The sequence below is a fragment of the Eubalaena glacialis genome, chromosome 15, assembly GCF_028564815.1.
Source record: "Eubalaena glacialis isolate mEubGla1 chromosome 15, mEubGla1.1.hap2.+ XY, whole genome shotgun sequence".
Lineage (NCBI taxonomy): Eukaryota > Metazoa > Chordata > Mammalia > Artiodactyla > Balaenidae > Eubalaena > Eubalaena glacialis.
The window spans coordinates 41947301-41969842 of record NC_083730.1 but is presented as its reverse complement, the minus strand read 5'-3'; the positions used below and the strand labels follow the sequence as shown (position 1 = coordinate 41969842).

General features: G+C 42.8%; 1 protein-coding gene across 5 annotated transcripts in view; it reads left to right on the top strand.

Annotated features, from left to right (window-relative positions):
- FHOD3 (formin homology 2 domain containing 3) overlaps nucleotides 1-22542 on the top strand; it is a 489898-nt gene that overhangs the window by 330497 nt on the left and 136859 nt on the right. For 2 of the 5 annotated variants that reach the window (XM_061170498.1, XM_061170497.1), the window contains exons 11-12: nucleotides 17270-17623; nucleotides 21756-21869. The exons of 2 other annotated variants lie outside the window; for them this stretch is intronic. In XM_061170498.1, the coding sequence (XP_061026481.1) occupies nucleotides 17270-17623; nucleotides 21756-21869 (468 nt within the window). The remainder of the gene's footprint in view (nucleotides 1-17269; nucleotides 17624-21755; nucleotides 21870-22542) is intronic. One more of the 5 variants, XM_061170499.1, reaches the window with a different exon arrangement.

Genomic DNA, 22542 nt, shown 5'->3' with positions numbered 1-22542 from the left:
TTAATAGAGCGGCAGGGGAGTCAAGAGAGGCAGCGCAAATGCGGGCTTAGCTCAGCGTTGTTACTGTAGTCACTCCGTGCCCTGGAGCTTTCCCGGATATTGTGCTATTAAAGAAGGTCATCGTTAAATAAGTATGAACGTGAAGTGGCGAGAAGATTCTGTGCACTGGCAAAACCGTGCTAGAGGATTTCACCACAACTAGATTAACAACCACTGGTACCATAAGTGGCAAGTAGCTACTTGGGAAGATTGATCTGATGGTAATGGTTCGTTACCAATGGGATTCACCAGCAAGGGATGTGACCTCCTCAGGTAGGTATGATTAGAATACAGCCAGTGATTCAGATTTACCAGTTAATGTCCCGGAAGCCCTTCGTGGTTTCCTGAGTATTGAACAGCAAAGGAAGGATAGGAGGGGAGATGGCTGGGGGGTGGGGGGCTGGGCAGAGGGCTGTGAACTTGGAACTGAGAGCACCTGCTCCAAGAAAGTACAGAAGCAAAAGGTATGAGGAAGAGGTCACTTTGCAAAGCTCCTTCTGATTTCTGGCGCAGGACTTCCGGTTTCTCAAAAGATTCACCGTGATCAGATTGCAGATTTCTTTGGGGGTTTGGACTTTGCTGAATTGAATTTGGGGGATTTTTCTAGATTCTGAAGAAAATGGCAAAACTTTAAAACTGAACAGAGCTACTGATGAATTTTAAGTGAAGAAGTGAGATCGGGGTGGTATTTCAGCAAGACCCCTGTGGGAACAGCACAGAGAGTGCATCGGAGGAGAGCAGACAGCAAACAGGGAGCCTGGTGAGGCCTGGGCCACAGTCTGGAGAGAGGTGGAAAGGCCCGACAGGCAGTGGCAGGGAGAATGGCAAGCAGGAGAAGGTGATGAGATACAGGATGGACATCATTTGTGGGATGGTGACTGGACTGTATGGTGAGAAAGAGGAAGGAGTCCGGGGTGATCCCTAGGCAGCCACTAACTTAGGGTCGTGGGATGGCTGTCAGGCCACTGAGTAAGCTGTGGGCATTTTCAGTTTGAGATATCTGGGTCACAGGTAGAACGTCCCATAGGCAGTTGGATAGGCACCTCTGGAACTCAGGTACATGCAGGTGAGGGTTGAAGCTTGGGCTTAGATGCCATAACCCAGGGAAAACAAACCAAGTGAGCAGAGAAGTGAATGGATAAAGTGTAGAATTGTCATGAAATTCTGAAACCGAGAAGTTCACTCACTTCCCAAGTCAATGAACCTTGATATTGGTTGTTTTCAAGTGTGAATGCTTCTCAAGCTAGAGTGGCCTTACTTGGTGTGATGTTGCAGGAAGAGACAGCCCTTTACTGTGGGAGTGGTGAACACGCTTCAAAGAGAAGGAAAGGTTTTTGTTTCTAGTTACATCTTTGACTTGCTTTGGGTATTTTCGTTCAGTGTCAAGCCTGCTTGCCCTTGACCTTGCAAACTCTCCATTTTCTGTAATACACCTCTTCCCATCCATGTCCTGACTGTTCACAGCCCTTTCTGGTAGAGCTGATTTTGTTGGCAGTTCATGCAGGTATGGGTGTGGGTGGTCCTTCTGGAGAGCAAGCATCTCTCTCTTTATATCCCTGGCAATTCCAGGATCCCTTTGGAAATGGAGCAGGGGCTTTCTAATGATTACTAAACTGAGTCGATTAAATCCAATCATGGAAGGAAGAATGAGATTGTCTCTTTTACAGGAGTCTGTGGAGGGAGCCTGGTAGTAACTCTTCAGTGATGAAGGTTGAACTAGCAGGGAAATAAAACCCTGAAAATGTAGGCTGAGGAGGTCAAATCTGACATTGCAAAAAGGTGTTTATAGTGGACCAAGGTGATGCTGGTGAAGCATTTTGCAAGGGACCCCTTTGGAATAGGCTTTGGAAATTGACGAGGAGAGACGCAAAGAAAGAGAGACCTGGCCTAATGTCATTCTTGTCTCACACATGTGTTCAGCGAGCTGACAGGGATCACAGAAGCATCATATTCTTGTAGAAAAAACATTGATTTCTAAGGGAGGTAATGTTGATGTTTCAGAGACTGATGAGGATTAACATGGGCTATAGTTGTGGTCCAAGTTTGTCTATATCAAGGCATCACTGATGCTCCTCATGGTGGAATGGGGCCTCGGTGAGATGGGCAAGGGGTGAGAACTGGTAGACTCCCTATACACTTGAATACATGAAAAGAATCTGAAAGAAGGAAAGATTCACAGCTTCTTCCAGTCCTTAAAGAGAAGAGGCATTTATTTCCAGCCACAAAGATATGATCATAGTGGAGGTAGCAGAGCATCGTGGTCAGGAGCTTAGATGCTAGGGTTGGACTACCTGGGTTCAGATCCCGGCTTCTAGCTCTGTGACTCTGGGCAAGCTCCTTAACCTCTCTGGGCCTCAGCTCCTCAGCTGTGAATGGGGTAGTAATAGTACCACCTCAGCAGTTCCTGTGAGGAGTTCAGGGGTGGACCATGTAAAGTGCTTTGCGTGAGAGCGCCCGTCAGAGAGTTTGTTAAATAACTAGAATAAATGAGTGACTGCAGCCTCACCCCCACCCCCACCCCAGCCCAGTGAGAGTCTGATTTCCCTGGAGAGACACAGGAGGCAGAGCCAAGCCAAGTAGAGGGACGCCTACCCCTTGCCCTGGGAGAGTGGCCTGCAGAACAGGGAAGCCTGGGCACATTTGGGACGGGTATCTGCAGCCTAAGTGCCATTTGAACATCCTGATAAAGCATGCTTCCCAAAGACACAATAACTCAGTGAGCAATCAGAGACAACTATATCACACTTCAGGAATACTCCATTACAGTAATCACGTTTGCCTCCAGAGAAATTATTTTAATTCCTGAGGTTTTTTTTTTTTTTTTTCCCAGTCATGCAGTTCTGGTTTTATAAACATGAGTTTAAACATTGACTGGAGATGAACCCCCATGAAGAAGCGGCCAGTCGGGGCCTGCTGCGTGCGGGCCTTGGTCTCCTAGAGGTCTTGGGACAGAACAGGGCGAGCGGGTGGAGGGTATCAGGGCTTCATACCAGTGGCAGGCCTTCCGAAGTGAAACAAATACTTACTGGACTTGGGAAGATATTTTTCTTTGTTTATCTGTATTTTTTTCACTTATAACAAACTTTGCAAAATTGACTTTGAGTTAGAAGAGTAAATAATTTTGATCGTGAAAAGGGGAAAAAATCATGAAGCAGAGAAGAAGTGCTTTGGGACTTCCTTGGTGGTGCGGTGGTTAAGAATCCACCTGCCAATGCAGGGGACACGGGTTCGAGCCCTGGTCCGGGAAGATCCCACATGCCGCAGAGCAGCTAAGCCCGTGCACCACAACTACGGAGCCTGCGCTCTAGAGCCCGCGAGCCACAACTACTGAGCCCGCGCACCACAACTACTGAAGTCCACGCGCCTAGAACCCGTGCTGCGCAACAAGAGAAGCCACCCAATGAGAAGCCCGCGCACCGCAACGAAGAGCAGCCCCCAGCTCGCCACAACTAGAGAAAGCCCGCGCGCAGCAACGAAGACCCAATGCAGCCAAAAATAAATAAAATAAAATAAATTTATAAAAAAAAAAAAAGAAGAAGTGACTTTGCGGTTGTTAAAACATGGCTGGGACTTGGGTCCACATCCATAATAGCTCACGCCCACAAGTAAACGAGCAAGCCACCAATTCTCTATAAGAGAAATCCCAACACTGAGTATATTATTTCACAGTAACCATACAGGGATAGACTTCTTAGTCAGTCCTGACATTTTATGAACTTTGATGTTATGATTACTGCCCTGAGTTTGTTGAGGCAGGAATAGTAGCTTATGAGCGAAAGGAGAACAAAATGATATTCTTTCATTCCTTCATCATTCACCAGCTTGTATTTTCCTGTACCTGCCAGACTTTCGGTTCTGAGGATACAGTGGTAAGCATGACCCTTATGACTCTTCCAGCCTCATAAGACCGGGTGCACATAAATATTGTAGCAAGTAAATGTGTGTAGCTTTGGAAGAGGGCTTTTGAAGGCTGCAAACAGGGCTGTGTGCAGGTAGCAGGGATGTAAGGATATGCACTTGACAATAACGTGCAGTTCACAAGGACATGTGCAGGGATTGTCATTACAGCGTCACTTGTAACAGCAACTTGGGGAGTGGCTAGATAAGGAAAACATGGCATAGCCACATGATGGGATGCAACTAGCAATTATAAGAAATGCGTCACACCAGAAGTACCAACATACTTGCCACATCAATTGCTGTATTAAAAGGACTGTAGAATAATATATGTTAAAACGTTCTTTTTTAATCTGGAAATTTGCCCACCGAATTTATAACCATGGTTACCTCTGGTCAAAGGGGACTTAATTTTTATCAGTAATATTATACTTTTTCAAAGGGAGTATGAATTCTTATAATTAAATATTAATTTAAAAGATTTTTTTAGAAAAGAGGATAGTGGGATGGGGCAGGGTGTGGGGGGTGGGGGGCGACCAAAAAGCCTCCTCAGGCATTTGGGCTGAGTCCTGAAGGATGATTGATGGTGGTGTGTTGAAGTCCAAAGCATGTGAAAAGGCAATTCGAGTTCTAGAATCAAACTGAGTCATGAGTTTGAAAGATGGTCCTATGCACAAAACTCCGAAACGGGGTTGGCTTCCTCGTGGTGGTTACATTTGATATCTGCCTCTTAAAGAAACACATATCATGTCTCTTTCTAACTTGGAGTCTTTCATTCTTTAGTATCATTGCCTTCCTGTTTGTGAAAACATGAGACAGAATGTGTGTAAGAAGTTCTGTTATTCGAAACATTTAAAAGTGAGCTTGGCTAGACAGCACACTATTTGACTAATAGTTGTACAACTTCTGGAGATTAGAGAACTTGTCTGATGTCCACACAATTTCATTTCGTCGGCTATCATAGACTACCAGAGATGAAGGCTCCTGTTCTGCTGTTGCACTTTATTTTATGGGTGACATAAGAGAGTCTCTGGGTCTCAGGATGGAGCCAAGCCAGACGCAGGCAGGGCTGCTTTCGCCTCTGGAGGCTGCCATCTTGAAACCTCAGCCTGGGTCTGTGCTTGGCGTCCCTGCAGTTTCCAAAAGGTCACAGAGAATTCCAGTCTACCTTCATCTTAGTTTCTCTTCCTCTCTCTCAGGCCTCTAAGAGACACTTAGGGCAATTAGGTAGTCTCTCTGGCTTGGAATAAAGTCTTTTTAAAACATAAAATCAAAGTACCCACAAAAGAAAGTAGTGAGACACCTCACAGTCCACAGTTATCACTGGATTGATTTGTTTTACTCCTAAATAAACCTGCAACCAGGCTACTAATTGTGTTTTTTTTCCTATTGGTTTTAGGCTATGCAGACTGGAATTCCATTACATTAAACTGCTCCATGTTTTCCGCAGAAATAACGTGCTGGATACATTAGTATTTTATTCTAAAACAAAACAGCAAAATAATGGCTCGTGCATTAAGGTTCTGGCCAGTTGTCCAGTTCCTGGGTATATTCAGTATCCGTGGCCTGTAAATATGCTCCTTCTAAACTCTGAGTGTTGCAGGGACAATAAATACTTTCCTGTCTAACTTTGGGTTCTCACCATGGAAACATCAGAGCAACAGCTGGGCTCTCTTAAACGTCTTTTCATTCTCTTAGTAGCCGGCAAAAATCTTTTGAGGGAAGCTGCTTCTTCTCCTTCTTTCTTTTTTTTTTTTTGGTGGATAACAAAACTATTTTTGAATGAAATCACTGCTTCAGTTGGTCAGATATACGCCTTAACTGATTAAGATAACTAATTGGAAATTTTCAAATCTCTTCTTGGGGCCTTGGTAACCTAGAAACGGCCTTGAAGAGAGCAGAAAGTATGAGTCACCGGGAGGCTAAGTTCAAACTCCAGTTGAAGTGTCCTCTCTCACAGAGGAATGCAGTGTTTGCTGCATCTGAGGGGTACAGATGGAGCCCAAGGGGGCACTTTGTCTGACAGAAATTTAACACACTATTTCTTCTGTTTGTTTGTTTTTGTGTTTGTGTTTGTTTGTTTAAATTGTAAATTTTTAAAATTTTTTATCGTGGTAAAATATACATAACATAAAGTTTACCGTTTTAACCATTTTTAATTGGACAATTTAGTGGCATTAATTACATTCACAGTAACACAGTATTTCTATGACATCTTTTTTTCATCTAATTATAGTATGTCATATGCATTTTACAGAACTAAATGGGGCATTTAAAATGCCTGCATCTTATCTAAACCTTAATACAGAACTTACTAACTAGTTGCCACAAATGGGTCACACCTGTGTCAAGACACTGATTTTTTTTTTTTTTCCCCCCCCTCAGGGCAACCAGGCAGGTCCGGGGTGACTGGGGCACTGGGCGGGTCTCCTGTCCGTTACTCTGGGGGGCTGTGCAGATGTTCTTGTCTATGCCCTGTGCAGGGAGGACTGAGAAGCACCATCCAGGGTGCTATTGCTTAGAAGGAAATGTGCAGTGACGGTGGAGCAATGAAACCAGTTTAGATTCTGCTTCGGGTTCATGATGTCGCCAGTTCTTACTGGCAGGTTGTGTGATCTTGCCTTCTCTGGACCTCGTCTTTCTTATCTGCAACGTGGGGAGATTTCCAAGGTCATTTTTCCAGTTCTTGCCACTCTGCCTGTTGACCATCCATAGCGAGTATCTCCATGCTGAGCACCATGCGAGCAAGGTCCACTGGGCCAAAGATCTGCAACAGGCAGTGAGTACTTACTGGATGTCCCTGGCGGCTGGGTCCACTAGAGAAACAGGGCAGAAGGAGTAACTCCAGGCAGGGAGAATGGCTCCTTTGAGGACCCCAAGCTGAAATGCCCTTGGTGTTGGGTGGACAGCTCAATAGACTGATTAAGACTAGGGTGGGGGAGTTGCTGAAGGGAGAGAGGGAGATGAAGTTGGCGAGATGATGGGGGTATTAGCTGAGCAAGTTGGACTTAATCCTAAGGTTAGCGTGTACGTGTTGGAGCAGGAGAGTGTCATGTGTAAAGTCCCATCTTGTCCTCTGGTCAATTGCTGCTTGGCCTTCTGAGTTTTGCCCCAACAGCACTGTGGAAATTCTTCTCACTTGAGTACTTCCTGGTACAATTACATTAATGTCTTTCTCCCCCACAGACCTGTAAACATTAAGGGTGAGAACCTCTACTAACCACTGTACCCCTGCATCTTGCACATAATAAATGCTCAATAAATAACTGTTGGGTAAATGGAGAGAGAGCCCTTGCCCCATGGTTACACTTCTTCACTTCTAAAAAATGTTTGTATTGTTACTTATTATGGGAAATCTCTGCACCTTCTGCTCAATTTTGCTATGAAACTAAAACTGCTCTAAAAAGTAAAATCTATTTAAAAAATTCTAATTGTCCAGAATTGAATTAATCATAATCCTTAGTTCATGATACACTGGCATCATTGGTCCATGTGTGGCCCTCTCCTAGTTTATTTATTTTATATAAATATAAATATTATAAATATTAATATAAACATGATTAACATTATTAATATTAATTATTAATGGTATATAAATATTAATATAAAGAACATCCATGAGACTACTGTCTAGCTAGAAACCCAGAGCATTACCCTTAACTTACTATGAGCTTCCAACTTTCACATCTCTGAACCTGGGTAACCAGCACTCTTAAATATTGTTTAGTGTTGTCTTATGGGTTTGTTGTTATTTGTTTTTAGTATTATCAGATATATATATATTATATAACAATAGTATATTATATAATTTTGCCTTTTTGAACTTTATAAAAAATATTAGAATATTGTAGTTTCTCTTTGCACTTGTCTTCACTCCACATCATGCTTCCAGGGTTCATCCATATTGTCATGTGATGCTGAAGGTCTTCCGTTTTCTCTGCTTGGAATATACCGCAATCTATTTATCCTTTTTCCCATTGGTGAGCATTTGGGTTGTTTCCATTTTTTGGTAATTACAGACAGTGCTGCTGAGAATATTCTCAGACTCATATCCCGGTGCACATGCTTCGGCATCCCTAGAGAGGGTTTCACAGCCTCGGCACTGTTGACATTTTGGACCAAAAGTGTTCGGTGCAAATGTTGTTGTGGAGGGCTGCCTCGTGCATTGTAGGATGCAACATCTAAGACTAGATGTCTCCCAACATTGACAAATGTCCCTTAGGGGGCAGAATCACCTGGTTCAGAACCACTGCCCCAGGCTACAGCAATGCCACTTCTAGGTGATGTCAGTCATATTCATGATATGAATGCTTAACTTTATGAGATAGTGCCAATTATTTTGCCAGAGTCATTATGCTAATGCACACTCCTATCAGCAATATATGAGGGCCAGTTGATCTAAATGCTCTTCAGTGCTTAGTATTATCTTCAGATTTCTTAATTTTGCCAAGCAGATAAAAAATGGTATCTCATTGTAGTTCCAATTGAGTTCTATTAAACTCTGATTGATTTATATTTAAACTTCGGTTTTAAAATATCATTTCATATAAATGTATTGGCCATGACTGTGTATTTTGCTCACTTTTATAGTTGTGTTTTTACTGATTTTTAAAATATATTTTTTCATATTCCTGATTTGAGTTTATGTCTATTAGATGTGTTGAAATGTCTGCTCCAAATGTGTTGCTTAACTCTTCCTCATCCTGATTTCTTTGGTCCTAGAATATACTTTAACACTGTTTTAAATGTTTCTATTGTACTTTTGAAACATCTCAGCAACATCCATTTTCCTTCTTGTTTTTTGAAGCCTAAGAAACATGACATCAGCCTGAGACACGAATTTGAGAAAGTTAATTTGACTTTGAAGGAAACTGTGCCCTGCAGAATTGGTCAGGCGGTGGGCCTGTTGCTTTTCCAACGTGAAGAGGGTGGCCTCCAGTCTGGGACTGTTTGTGGTTAGAAGGAGACTACCTGATGGGTTCAGAACAGGCCTGTGCCCTAGAGTAACTCCTTATCAATTACAAACAAGCAGAATACCGCTAGAGGTATTTGAAAGCCAGAGGCCAAAGACCCAGAATGCCTTACAACAAGTATAAACAAAATTAAGTTATACTTTAAGAGACAATTCAGCTAGGGAAAAAGCAAAATTGTCTGAACTACTTCTTCAATCTTAAATATTAGCAGCATAAAATATCATTCCATTTGACTAATTCTACTAGGATGAAACTAAATAAAATCAAGCATAGAAAGTCCTACGCCCTACGAGAGGGTATTTCCTTCTTCATGCATTTGAGTTGTAGGGCAAGGCCAGTGCTTTGACCTTGGGACTTCCTGGAAGTGGATTCCCTGAGTGAGTCATTGTGCTGCCTGCCCTTGGTCCTGCTCTGCCACTCATGATAGCAAAGCAATGACATACACAAGTCATCAGAAGATTTATTGCAGGGTCAGAGATGTTGAGCCCAAAGAGGAAACAGGTTGGGATGTTGATCAGAATCACTGTCTTCATACATCTGTAGGACAGCTGCATGCAAGAGAGGAGGAGCAAAAATACACAGCTTACACAGGTGGAAGTTATAAAGGGGAAAGTGTTACTATCTGCCAGTGATTGGGAATGCTTTGCAGAGTACTATGTCCTCTTCCTTAGTGAATCAAGCAGAGTTCTGAGTATCCATTAGTGGGGGATGGTAGAGATTTCCTAAGAAGGCTCCAAAGCCAGTGACGATGATGGTGATGATGATGATGAGAGCTAATAGCTAAAACAAATTGATTTGCTCACTGTATACTGCTCCTTTTCAAAGTGCTTTACATATTAACCCAGTCCTCCTAGAAGGTAGGTACTGTTGATATCCTAAATTGGGATGAAGAAAGTGGGGCCCAAGGTCACACAGCTGGTAAATTATGGAGCTGGAGTACAGCCCAGGCAGTTGGCTCCGAGCCTCTCCAACTCCAGCAGACTTTGCTTCTAAATGACTTTACCACCTGGGAGAACAAATGAAGTCAAGTCATTTTGGAGGATGGGGCTCCCTGTTTTGTGTTAAAGAGGAGAGACCCATTGGTTGGCAGGGTAGAGATCCGTGGGTTCTGGGCAGACCAGAAGTAATAACATTTGCAAATTCCTGATCATGCTGAGGGAAGGTAGCCTCAGGCTGAAGGTTGAGGGTACAGTTTTTAACTTGACTGCTGTTAGAGCAGAAAAGGACTGCCAAGAAAAAGGACTGTGGTGTGTGAGGGTGAGCTGTACCAGGCTCGGAAGGACAGATGAGGTGTGCTCGTTTGTGGCTTGTGGCATTACAGGGGGAATGCTGTCTTCACTGTTCCACTGGCTTCCTTGTTTCTGACAGAAGCACCCCTCAATCCAGGTATGGGGTATATAACCATGGGGTTGTACCAATACTTCTTTCTTCCTTTCCTGCCACATCTAACCAGTCACCAAATTCAGCCAAATCTGTTTTAATTTTTTTTGGATCCATCTCTTTTTCTTTAGCTCCACAGCTGTCACCCTCTCTGCCCTACCTGTTTATGAGGCTTGCATAACCTTTATTCCATAAACTGATCAGCACATTTTAAGAAATAGGAATTATAGATCAATCTCTTTCCAGAAGATATACGTAAAAAATTCTTAATAATATTATAATCAACTATACTTCAATTTAAAAAATTCTTAATATTAACAAATAGAACCCAGGTGTCTATAAAAAGGATAACATGGTATAACAAGGTGGGGTTTATTGCTGGTATGCGAGGTTCGTTTAACCTTTTAAAAAGCAGTTTTGTAATTCATTGCATTTACAGAAATAAAGGGGAAAATCATATGATTATCTTGATAAATGGAAAGAAAGCATTTGATAGAATTCAGCACTCACATATGGCAAAAACTCTTAGCAAACAAGGAAACGTCTTTGATCTGATAAAGAATAAAAAATCTGTGGCAAAACTCATATTTCCTCTTGATATTTGGGACAATGAAAGGATGCTTACTGTCATCACTTCAGTTCAATGTACTATTGCAGTTCCTAGCCAGTGTAATAAGGCAAGAAAAAGAAAGGCATAAGAATTGGAACAAAATAAATACAACCATCATTACTTACAGACGATATGACTGTCTATATAGGAAATCTAAAGAAATCTATATAAAAAGTATTACAATTGATAAATTTGGAAAAGTTGCTGGATACAAGGTAAATTTACCCCCCAAATCAATTTTATTTCTATATATCATCAAACAAATAGAAAATTAAATTGGAAATTGATAACATGTACAGTAGCATTAAAATTTATATTTAGAAGTAAAATTTAACAGAAAATATATAAGACCTCTACTGAAAATTTAAAGCTTTAAAAGAAATGAAAGGATATTGGAATAAGATTAAATCTAAATAAAGGATATACCACAGCCATGGATTGGAAGACTCAATATGTAAAATTGTCAGTTCTTCTAATTTGTGTATAAATTCAATACAATCCCAACTAGTAGTCCAGCTAGATTTTGGTGATGCTGATTGACAAGCTGATTCAAAAATTCTATGAAAGTATAAAGGGCAAAGGACTTACTTTGCAATGTCAAGGTCTATCATAAAACTGTAATAATTAAGATAGTATTCATGCAAAGATTCATGCAGAGTATTCATGCAAGGATAGAAAAATTGACTAATGGTGAGAAAAAGTCCAGAAACCCACAGATATATACTTGATTTATGATAAAGATGATACTAACATGGGGAAAATATGGCCTTTTTACTAAATGGTTCTGGGCCAATTGTATGTCCACGTGGGGATAAAATGTATCGTACCCCTATCTCATATGATACACTAAATAAATTATAGATGGACTGCAAATTTAAATGGGAAAGGTTGTATAATAAAGCTTTTAGAGGGTCACATAAGAGAATGCCTTTAAGACCTTGGTGTAAGCAAAAAAAAAAAAAAAAGAATAGGACAAAAAAGACACTAAACATCAAAGAAAAAAAGATAAATAGGGCCCCATTAAGCTTAAGAACGTATGTTTATTAAAAAATACCATGAAGTGAATGCAAAGGCAACCCACAGGGAAAACATATTTGCAACACTAGAATATGACAAATTACTTGCGTCCAAATTATGTAAAGAATTTCTACAAATCAAAAATAAAAAGCCTTTTTTTTTAGTTTATTTATTTATTTATGGCTGCATTGAGTCTTCGTTGCTGCACGTGGGCTTTCTCTAGTTGTGGCAAGTGGGCGCTACTCTTTGTTGTGGTGCGTGGGCTTCTCATTGCAGTAGCTTCTCTTGTTGCGGAGCACAGGCTCTAGGTGCTCGGGCTTCAGTAGTTGTGGCTCGCGGGCTCTAGAGCACAGGCTCAGTAGTTGTGGTGCATGGGTTTAGTTGGTCCACGGCACATGGGATCTTCCTGGACCAAGGATTGAATCTGTGTCCCCTGCATTGGCAGGCGGATTCTTAACCACTGCGCCACCAGGGAAGTCCGAGCCTTTTCTTTTTTTTTTTTAAAGGCAAAGTACTTAGACACTTCAAAAAGAGGATATCTAAATAGACATTAAAAGTATGATAATGTGCCCATCTTCATTAGTCAGCAGGGAAAGCAAAGTAAAACCACAATGAGACATCATCACACACAGATTAGATGGCAAATGAAATAGACAAAAACATAAAATCTTGGCAAGGATGTGGAAGAACCAGAATGCTCATATACTATCTATGGGAATGTAAATTCATTCATTCATTTTAAAAAATTGTTTGACAGTTTCTAATAAAGATGAATTTAAGCATATCTTATGACCCAAAACACTAAAAAACATGTACTACAATATCTATAACAGCCCTATTCAAAATGACCCCAAACTGAAAAGTACCTGATTATCATCAACAGTAGAATGGATAACTAAATTATAGTATATTCATGTAAGAGAATACTATACAGCAATGAGAAAGAATGATCTTCAAGTACACATAACAGTATAGATGAATCTCACAAGTGTAATACTGAACAAAAGGAGCTGGATACAGTATGATTCCTTTTAGGAGAAGAAAATCAGGCAAAGCTGACCTGTGCTGTTTCAAGTAGGGGAGGGAAGCAGTTGGAAGGGAACATTAAAGGAATGCTGATTATGTAGATGCATCTATTCCGTGAAACCTCAGTGATTCGTGTACTTTTCTGTATGTATTTTATATTTCAGTAAAAAGAAAAACTGTAACTGAAGGAGAGTGGGGCAAAAGAGTTACAGATTTTGGCAGAATGATGCCTACAGTGGGAAACGGTCGATTCATAAGGATTGAAGGCAAGAAGGAGCTGGTGGACATTTAGGAAGTAGAGGAGGACACTGAGATTGCAGAAGAGTTATGGTGGGAGGAGAGGAATGAGAGATTTGGGGGAATGGGGGCTTGTGGTCGGGGCGCAGAAGTTTGGATGTAAGGTTTCCAAGGTGGGCTACTTAGGTGTGATGGTGAGGTCCAGCCTGTGAGAGCCTGCAGTGAACAAAGATGAAGGTCATTGGAGTTCAGGAGTTTTAATCCCTTTGGCAAGGGATTGAGAAGCTTGGGTAAGTGTTCCACATGGAACACTTGCATCACATAAGTCACATGTTGATAGGATTTAGAGGTCAAAGGAGGGTAATGATTCAGTTATCAAAGTCTGTACTTGTTTAGCTGCAAGGGCAAAACTCAAGTTAAACTACCTGAAGCAAAAATGAAAAGTTATTATCTTCTGTTAGTGAAAGGCCAGGGTGAAGCTTCAAAAGTATTAGATGCAAGTGTTAAAATTGTCATGGAGACTGCTTTCCTCTCTCTCCACCTCCATCCCTCTCTCTCCAACTCTGCTGTTCTTGGGCCGGGGTCACTCACAGGCAGCCTTCCTCCACTAGACTTAGGGTGTCCTTGTACCTTCTCATCCCTGAAGGCACCAGGAGAAATCCCAGGGGTGGCCCAGATTGACTCCACCTGGACCATGTGTTAACCCTTGAAGTGGTGAGGGGGGCGGATCAGCCCCCCACCCCCAAACACATTGACTGAGAATGAGGGAGTGACATGCAAAAACCATCCTTCCACCGTAGAGGGTGGTACAGGAAGGAATGCAGTGAAGACATGAGGACTTCTCACTGCAGGCACTGGGCAGCCCTGAGCACAGCCACTGCATGACTCTGTATGCAGAAGGAGAACCACCTGGGAGGCCTGCCCAAGGCCAGAAGCTGTTGTGAATCATGTGTGGTAGGGGGATGGGAGGAGCGGGGTCGGGGGATGCAGGCAGTAGCATCCAGCCAACTTGACAAAGAAATTTGGCTTGTGCTGGGTTATTGCATCTCCAGCCCACACTTAAATTTCCCCATCTCACAACTGTCTCCTCTAAGTGTGCTCTTTTCATTTCAGCCAGCTGGAGTTTTTTTGCTTCATCTTCCTGTTTGTCTGTAATGCTTATCTTGCTTTTCCATCTTGTCTCTGTGTGCATTTCTCTTTTCCTGGCCTTGCCTCAGGGTTGAGGAGGAGGAGGAGGAGGAGGAGGAAGAGGAGCAGCCAGTCACGGAGCCCAATTCAGAGGAAGAGAAAGATGACGATGCCCCCTGTCCGGGCAAGGACAGGTACCGAGGGCTGGACACTCCCTGGCTCCCACCAAAAGCCTGGAGTCTCCTTCCTAAGGGATAGTTTGCAGCCACCCTTCAGTAGCCTCCTCCCTTTCTCACTAGCTCCCACTGGCAAACGTTTACACGGAGCCACAGAGTGACTAGTTTTATAGAAATAACTGAGCACGTTTTCCCTAGAGAACCGTGTTTTTTACTCAAACGCTGCCTTCCTAACCTTGCTTTATGGGAGACACACCCAGGAGCTTTTCTCCCCACTGTCCCCTCCCTCATTGAGTGCTTTGGCTCAGTCAGATTGACAGTAACTAACGGGATGTTCCTCTCTGCTCAGAAAACTTTAACCCTCTCTACACTGTAGGAAGAATAATTCCATGTGTCCCCTTCTTCCTACTAATTTTACCAGTACAATGTTATCTATAATGTGTGGATGTCTGCTGTAGGGATAATGCATTTTGACTTTTATCCAAATGGACAGGAACACTTTTCACCCCATATAGCATAGAAAAAATTCCCAGCATTTATTTGCATGCCTAGAATAACTACCATAGCTCTACAGCCCTTTGGGGGAGTTTTCTGTCCTCCACTCACCTCTCCAAGGTGCATCCTTTCTGTCTTCGGGCAATGTTAACAGACACAGGCACCTTGCAGATATGTGTAAATTTTGTGGTATTTTCCCCAAATGATGTCTGTATGAAAAATAAAAATTGATCATGGGTAAGTTCATTTTCTGATATTCAAAAATAATTCTATAACTGAATGGTTCCCTCACTTGATTGATTACGCTGGAAACTGATATTGTTGCTGTTAGTTTTTCCACAAATAAGCAAAGTCAAAAGGATCTTGGATGAATTAGGGTAAAATCTTTCTCTTACCAAGTTCAAAGTTAATGTGATTCTTTGCTGCTGTGGCCTCATTCTCGGGGCCACCGGCACACATAAAAGTTCTCAGACAGGCTCATTTGACGTGCTGAGATGCCCACCACTCCCAGGAGTCATGGAAACCTCTCTGAACTGATTGCTTCGCCCCTTTGGAAATGTCCGGGAAGAAGCCAGCAGGATGTAGAGAGAGGAAAGGAATGACCTAGTGACAGAGAGTGAGGTACACATTCCAGAATGAGACGGGGAGAAAGGTCGGCATTAACCAAGGGCCCCCGCCCATGCCGAGTGCCATGCTTGGGGGTAGTGACTTTAGTTAGGGATGCTCTGGGAAGGGAGGAGGTTCAGTTGACAGTCCCAGCTTAGGTCAAAAATGAGTCACAGAAAATTTTGTGGACCCTCAATAAATACATCGGTGTGGCTCCACATGTGCTTAATGTGCGTGGTATGTCCCACCCACAAACTTTTCACCCTCAGGGACTCAAACAGTTCAGCAGCACCTACAGACCAGATGGAAGAATCTGGCTGGAAAGAGCACCCTCCAAAGGCATCCCTACTGACTCGTGCTGTCTTTACATGGGATTGTTATTTACACAGGTAGATGGTGGTTTATCCTATCCTCTGCAGTGTCTTTGACTATATGACTGATTCTGGAGGGTGTCTTCATCAGAGACTATACAGTTAGACTTTTCAGTTTTAGGAAGCAAAGGTGTGCATATTAAACACTAGCGTTTGATCTTAATCATGGTGTTCATTAACATTGATCTGGATGTTATTTCTTCCCTGATGTCAACCTACTAGACTTAAAAGTGGTGGGAAAGATTCTGCTTACTTCTGTGGGCTTGGTGTCTTCCACTGCTTCCCCTTCCTGCTGGCTGCTTCCTTGTGTTTGCCCGCCATGTGTGCCCACCACGTGTGCCCCCTGTGTGTGTGTACCACCTGTGCCAGGCCTGCCCTGGGCACTGCAGTGTGGTCTCATCCCATCCTCCCCTTGAGCCAGGGAAACCGGTATGTCCCTGCCCTTATATACAGATGGAGCTCTGGATTTGAGGTAGGAAAAAAAACAGCTCACATCCGTTCCCAAGTGGGCATGGCTGGGGGTCAAGTTCTCTGGGAAAAGGACTATGGTTTTGAAAAATGCAGAGTTTAATGTGGATTCTCCTGTTACAAAGGTAGGCTTCAAAATGTCTAAGAGGTCTAAATCCAGTCCCCTGAAGATGGAAAGTCTTCATAACTGTATCTGTGGCAGAATGAGGCCCGCCTGTAGGAGTCTAGACATCTAGGGCTTAGTGGTAGAGGAGGCCCTGGGGGAAGTGTGAACCGGGCAAAATGCGTCTTCACTCTGCCGGCCCCTCATTTCCAGCTCTTTGCATTTCTTGCTGGCATCTTTTCTCCTTCTCCACACTTGCTTTCCAGAAAGCAGTGACTGTAAGTATGGGGCTCGTGGGATACCTCGTCCTCAAGTTTGGGTGTTTCAGGAGGAGGGCAGATCCCCTGTTTGATCAAGACAAAGAAATGAAGTTCAAACTGTGGAAATTCCGGTGCCAACACAACCAGTGGGGAGAAACTTGGGGATTGAGGGGCAGGTGCAGAAGGGCCTTTGAGCTTCCACTAAATCCCCTCATAAAGGCCCTTGTATGCTCAGAGGCCAGGTGGGTCTTACCCCCCAGATTGGCAAGCCCAGGGCGCCAGGATTATTGGGAAAACCGGGGCTTCTGGCTTTTATGCTGCAGGTCAAGAAACACAGCTGGACTCTTAAGTGAGCGGCCCTAACAGTAGTGAGCTTTTACGTGTCTTTTTCTCTTTCCTAACTTTTGCTCCCTCTCTCCCAAATCTCTTTCCCTCCCCTTCGTTCCCCCTCCTCCTCTCCTCCTCTCCTCCCTGCTGACCCAGCGTCGAGGCCAGCCCTGCCTCAGAGCAGGTCCCCACCGGAAAGGATGCTGCGCCCGAGAGTCCGGCCCTCCCCGCGGCCTCCAGTGCCTCCTCACCGGGAAAGCAGCTCCCGGCCGGCAGTGCAGCGGACACCGCCTTGCGCGGAGGGTCCTCAGGGCCTGTCCTGCGGGCGCCCTCCACGCCCTCCCCGGCTTCTCAGCCCTTCCGCGCCGCACCCGGCCCCACAAAGGCGTCACCGACCGTAGAAAAGCTGCCCTATGTGCTTCACAGCCCCTTCCACCTCTTCTCCTATGACTTTGAGGATTCGCCCTTGTCCACCAAGGAAAAGGAAGCCGAATCCCAGCAGGAAAGCAGGTAGATCCGGCCCACGTGATGGCCCGTGCGAGGCTAACCCGGGGACCGTGACGCAGCGTGTTAGCTGCATCCTCTGGCTTGTCTTTCGTTCGCTGCCGTTTGTGGAGATTCCAGTCAGAGCAGAGAGCAATTGTGGTGTGAACTCCCTGAGCGCTCACTAATTACCAGTATGTAGGCAAAAGGCAGAAGAAAATTCCAGCTGCTTGAATTGAGGAGCTCTTGTGTTATAACGTAATTACTAAAAATGGATTTTTGAATTTAAGGTTTATAAAAATATGCACAGTCTGTCAAAATCTACACATCTCATGCCCATCTCTCTGGCACGGGCTCTCTTTTGATCTGCAGAAGGCAGCCAGGTGCTTTGCCAGCTTTCCAGGCAGCGTTTTGAGTGGGGTTTTCCTTCCTTTAACAGTTCCTGTGATTCTCTCCATCCGAGCACGTATTCTGCCTCCGAGCCTTACAACTTTCGGTCTTTCTCTTCCAATAGGTGGGTGTCTTTTCTTTATCTCCTTTCCCTTTTCTATAGCTTTCTGTTTTTATTCTAATGTATGTAATTTTCTTTCAGACATTGCTCATAGCTTCCCATGAGATGGCAAACAATTGCAGTTTGAATCACTTCACAGGCATTAGTATAATTACGTTATTTAAGTATGGACACTCAATGATTCTTATGCAAACCGGAGATGAGGCAGAGGGAGGGAGGTGTGCAAATCAAGACGGCACGGGGAATTTTCAGCAGGTGCTTGTCAGCTTGCCTGTGTGCCTGCCCTTCACTGATGCGTGGATCAGGACCTCTCTGCAGAGCGGGGAATGGGGAACAGAGGGTTTGCATATTTTAAACAATCAGTTGTCCAAAGTCAATAATAAAAGTCAGTATTGACTGATGGCCACTCCCATATTAAGAGTAATAATAATAATTGCTACATTTATTGAGCATTTATTGAGAGCCAAGCCCTGTACTTTAAAGTATCACTTAACCCTGAAGAGGTAGGTTCTATTTCTAGCCCTTATATACAGTGAGGAAACTGAGGCACAGAGAGGTTGGGTACGTGGGGAATGGTGTCTACCAGAATGGCTTTGTATACCGTCAGGAGTACGTGGCCTCCAGTTTAAACACCTCCAAACTACAAGTCCTCTACCAGTCTCTTTTAGGTCTAAAATTCTCAGTTATTGTGATCTTTCACACAGTTTTCATGAAATGCATCCAACATAGCTCTCACGTTCCCCAAGAACAGTATCCGTGTACAAGGTAGGAGCTGCACATTTGACCGGAAGAAAAAATATCTTGGCAACCTCATCTTCCCCAGCAGGGTGGTGTTAGCCCGGGATGGTGACGGTCTCACAGCTTCTGACGGGGCTTTCCTGGGACCCAGGTCCCTCCCACTTGGTCCCCAGGCTTCAGTACCACTGACAGTCCTGGGGGATGAGAGCAATACAAACATGGAAATGGACAAAACGAATATACACATAAATTGAGAGAAGCAGCTGCATGCTTGTGAATGAGGATTGGCTTGGATTTCACTGAGAAAAGTTTACAATTTTTTAATCATTTGACGGGAATTTTAATATTGTATAAATATCGTTCGTACCAATTAATTTTCTGATGTTCACTCACTGTGGTTTTCGGAGGTCTGTATGGCCATAGATTTGACTGCTCAGTGGTTGACTGTAATTGCATGGGTTATAATAGAGACCAACCAGTTAGTCACTAAAAAAATTTTTTTAAAAATACAGACACTAACACACCATTGTAAAGCAATTATACTCCAATAAAGATGTTAAAAAAACAAACAAACAAACAAAACCAAAAAACGCCGTGTAGTGAATTGAGTGAATTGTATGATCCAGTTAGTTTGGCTGAAATTCAGAAGCAAAATTAGACAGACCATGAGGTTGTTGAATTAATTGCTCAACCAGTAGAAAAACCAAAAGAGGGAAAACGACACTATGCTTCTTTTATTTCCATAACGTCATCGAAACATAATTTTAGTAAAGTAATCCTGTTAAAACATTCTCCAGGATGCCCACTTTTGGTTGGGAAGGGGATGGTTTTAGATGCTTGTGTAGAATAACAAGCTTAGTGTCCAGGCAGCTGGGTGACGCAGGGCTGAAGCTGGAGCCTAGGGCCTGTCTCTGAGGACTTGGAGGTCCTGGGCAGCGTCCTTCCCTCCCAAGTGGGGCCCACTGCCTCCTGCTTCTCTCCCTGTCTTCCCTGCTGAGCTTGTGCTCCCCTCTCTGCTGCTTCCTTTCTTTGGTATATTCTCATCCTTTGCTTTTCTGTCTTCCCTGTGGCCTGTGGTTTGGGGGGCCCTCTTTTTAAATTTTTGTGTTTAGGTATAATTGACATAACGTTATATTGGTTTCAGGTGTACAGCATAGTGATTCAATATTTGTATAATTAGGGGCCCTCTTGAAAAATCAAGCCAATACTCACTTGGAGAAGCAGTAAACAACCTGTTGGACAGGTAGAGTGTTGGGGCTTTAAGAGAGGAGAAGATGAGTGTCCAGAAACCAAGTCCCATGAAGGTGGTATGCTAACAGGAGAGGATGGTGGGGTAGTATTGTGAGTCCCCATCTGCCTGCCAGAGTGCCTGGTACTTAGCACAGGCTGACACATGATACCAAATAAGCAAATTAGAAGAGCAACAGCCAACACACCAGACCTAGCAACACAGGGTAGATTTGGGATAATATAAGTATTTTATTTCCCATTATAATAATGTAATTTATTAAGGAAAACTGAAATTTCACCTCTGTAGTCCACTTTTAAAAATAGATGGCCTGTTTTTTACACTTTTTTCTACACATGGTTTTTAACCTTTAAGAATATTTTTTACAATTGTGATCAAACTCAATGTGTAATATTATATCTTGATGTTACATGCAGTATGTGTGTGTGTATATTTATACACACACACACTCACGTACACGTACATTATAAACATTTGCCATGTTATCACTTGTAAATTGGCAATCATTTTAATGGTTGTGTAATCTTCCATTGACGAATGTTACATCATACTTTCTTAGCCATTCTCACATTGTTACCTGGTTGGGTAGTTTCCAGTTTTTTGCCATGATCTCAATGAGGCTCCAGTGAGTATCTTCCTGTGTGATACTTTTAGTATATAAATAACCATAAAGTTATGTTAACGCCCCAAAAGTAGACTTACTTGGTCAAGGGGTATCCACATTTTGAGGTCAAATTGCTTCCTAGAATGGTTAGTTGGTGGGAGTTTATACTGGATTCACTGCATGGGGGAAGGTCTTTGTGCACTTATATCATAGTGACCCTTGGGGTCCCACACACTCCAGTACTGTGTCCTCACCAGTTTAGAAGAAGGGGTCGGCCCTACCTTGTAGCTGAGGAGGTTGTGAGGCAAAGCTCTGATCATGATAGCTAAATACAAATAGATAGCTAAAGAACAGCTCTTCTGAAAAACAAAGAAAACTCTAGAATTTTACAAATCCTGAAACTTGTTAGAGATGACTGGGAAATGATAAAAGCTCATTTAAACCTAGTGGCTATAATTTTGGTTCTAGGGAAATATTGGATGAAAACATCGAATACGTGCACCTCTAAGCAGCAGGCCAGCCTAGAAGGTCTGGGGACAGTTTCTCCTTGATCCTTGGGCATGTGATGAGATTATAGCATTTAATGGATGAAATTGATTCAGAAACACCTAAAGGAGAATTTTTAATCTGATGTTTCTTTAGCTAATCATCTGGTATTTTCTGCAGACCTTTGATGCAATTAATGCTAATTGTGCCACCATGAGAGGCAAGAAAATCTTCAGATTCAATTGAAAGTAATTTGGATTCTTGATTTATGTTAGCAACTAGTTTTAATGTACACTTAAAAAGAAAGGAAATATGAGGGTTTTATTTAAACCCTTTGTCATAAATCCTGCTGTCTAATAGTTTTCGACTTTGGGAAGTTTTTCTGATGAGAAATAAAACAAAGAAGTTACTAAGTTTCTTCAAGTTAGGGTAATCACTAACAGTGCTAGCATTTCCAGACCTGTTTTTCTTGCAAAAATTAACATAGTTTGCCAAGTGTTATTCATTTATTGACTGGTACTCATTTTTCTGTCCCTTCCTGCCCCACAACTTAAATCTCTGCACTCTCCAGATACAGCAACTTTGGCAACAACTCTCATCACTCCTCGAGGCCTTCGTCTGGATCCAATGTGCCCATCACCCTCACGTCACCTCTTTTACCTCCACAGGAGGCTGGGCTGGAAAGGTGGGTTTTAGAAGAAGCATGGTGATGACTTCCCTGTCCTCAAGTGAAGGGAATCAGTTTGATAAAGAGGGCCCCAAGGAAAAGTATAAATGAAAAGAATAATCTGAAATATTTCCCTTTACAGAGTATAGCCCAAAGGTAAGAATCTTTTCTGTCTCTTTCACACTGTGTACTAAGTAAATATTTCATTAGAGGTGATATTTTATTGGTAATACTGTCTTATCTCCCTACATACTATAGATAGGTATACCAGTTTGTTCTAAAATACTTAAATGTGAATGTTTCTATTCACCTCTTAAAAACTGTTCTAGATTTTGTGTAAACCGTGCAATTTGTCTTATACACATGTTTTCACCTTTGAATGATTCATTGTATGTAAATCAGGAGGTAGTGGGCCTGTTAAGGTGTTGTGTAATTAATCCAGGACCTACCAGAAGAGAAACAAATTGTATGGGTCCATGGAAGGAATGTAACTTGGCAAGAGTATTAATTAGACCACCAGAAATGAACTGATTATTACTCCTAGAAGCGAATGATTGCACAGGTTGTGTTTACCAGGGAAAGGTAAGACCTGTAATCTTAGAACAATTAAAAACAGGTACCCTTATATGGCAAGAGTGCTGAGTTAGAGAAGACAGGCTAGGGTTCCAGCTCACTCAGTGGGAAGTTATTT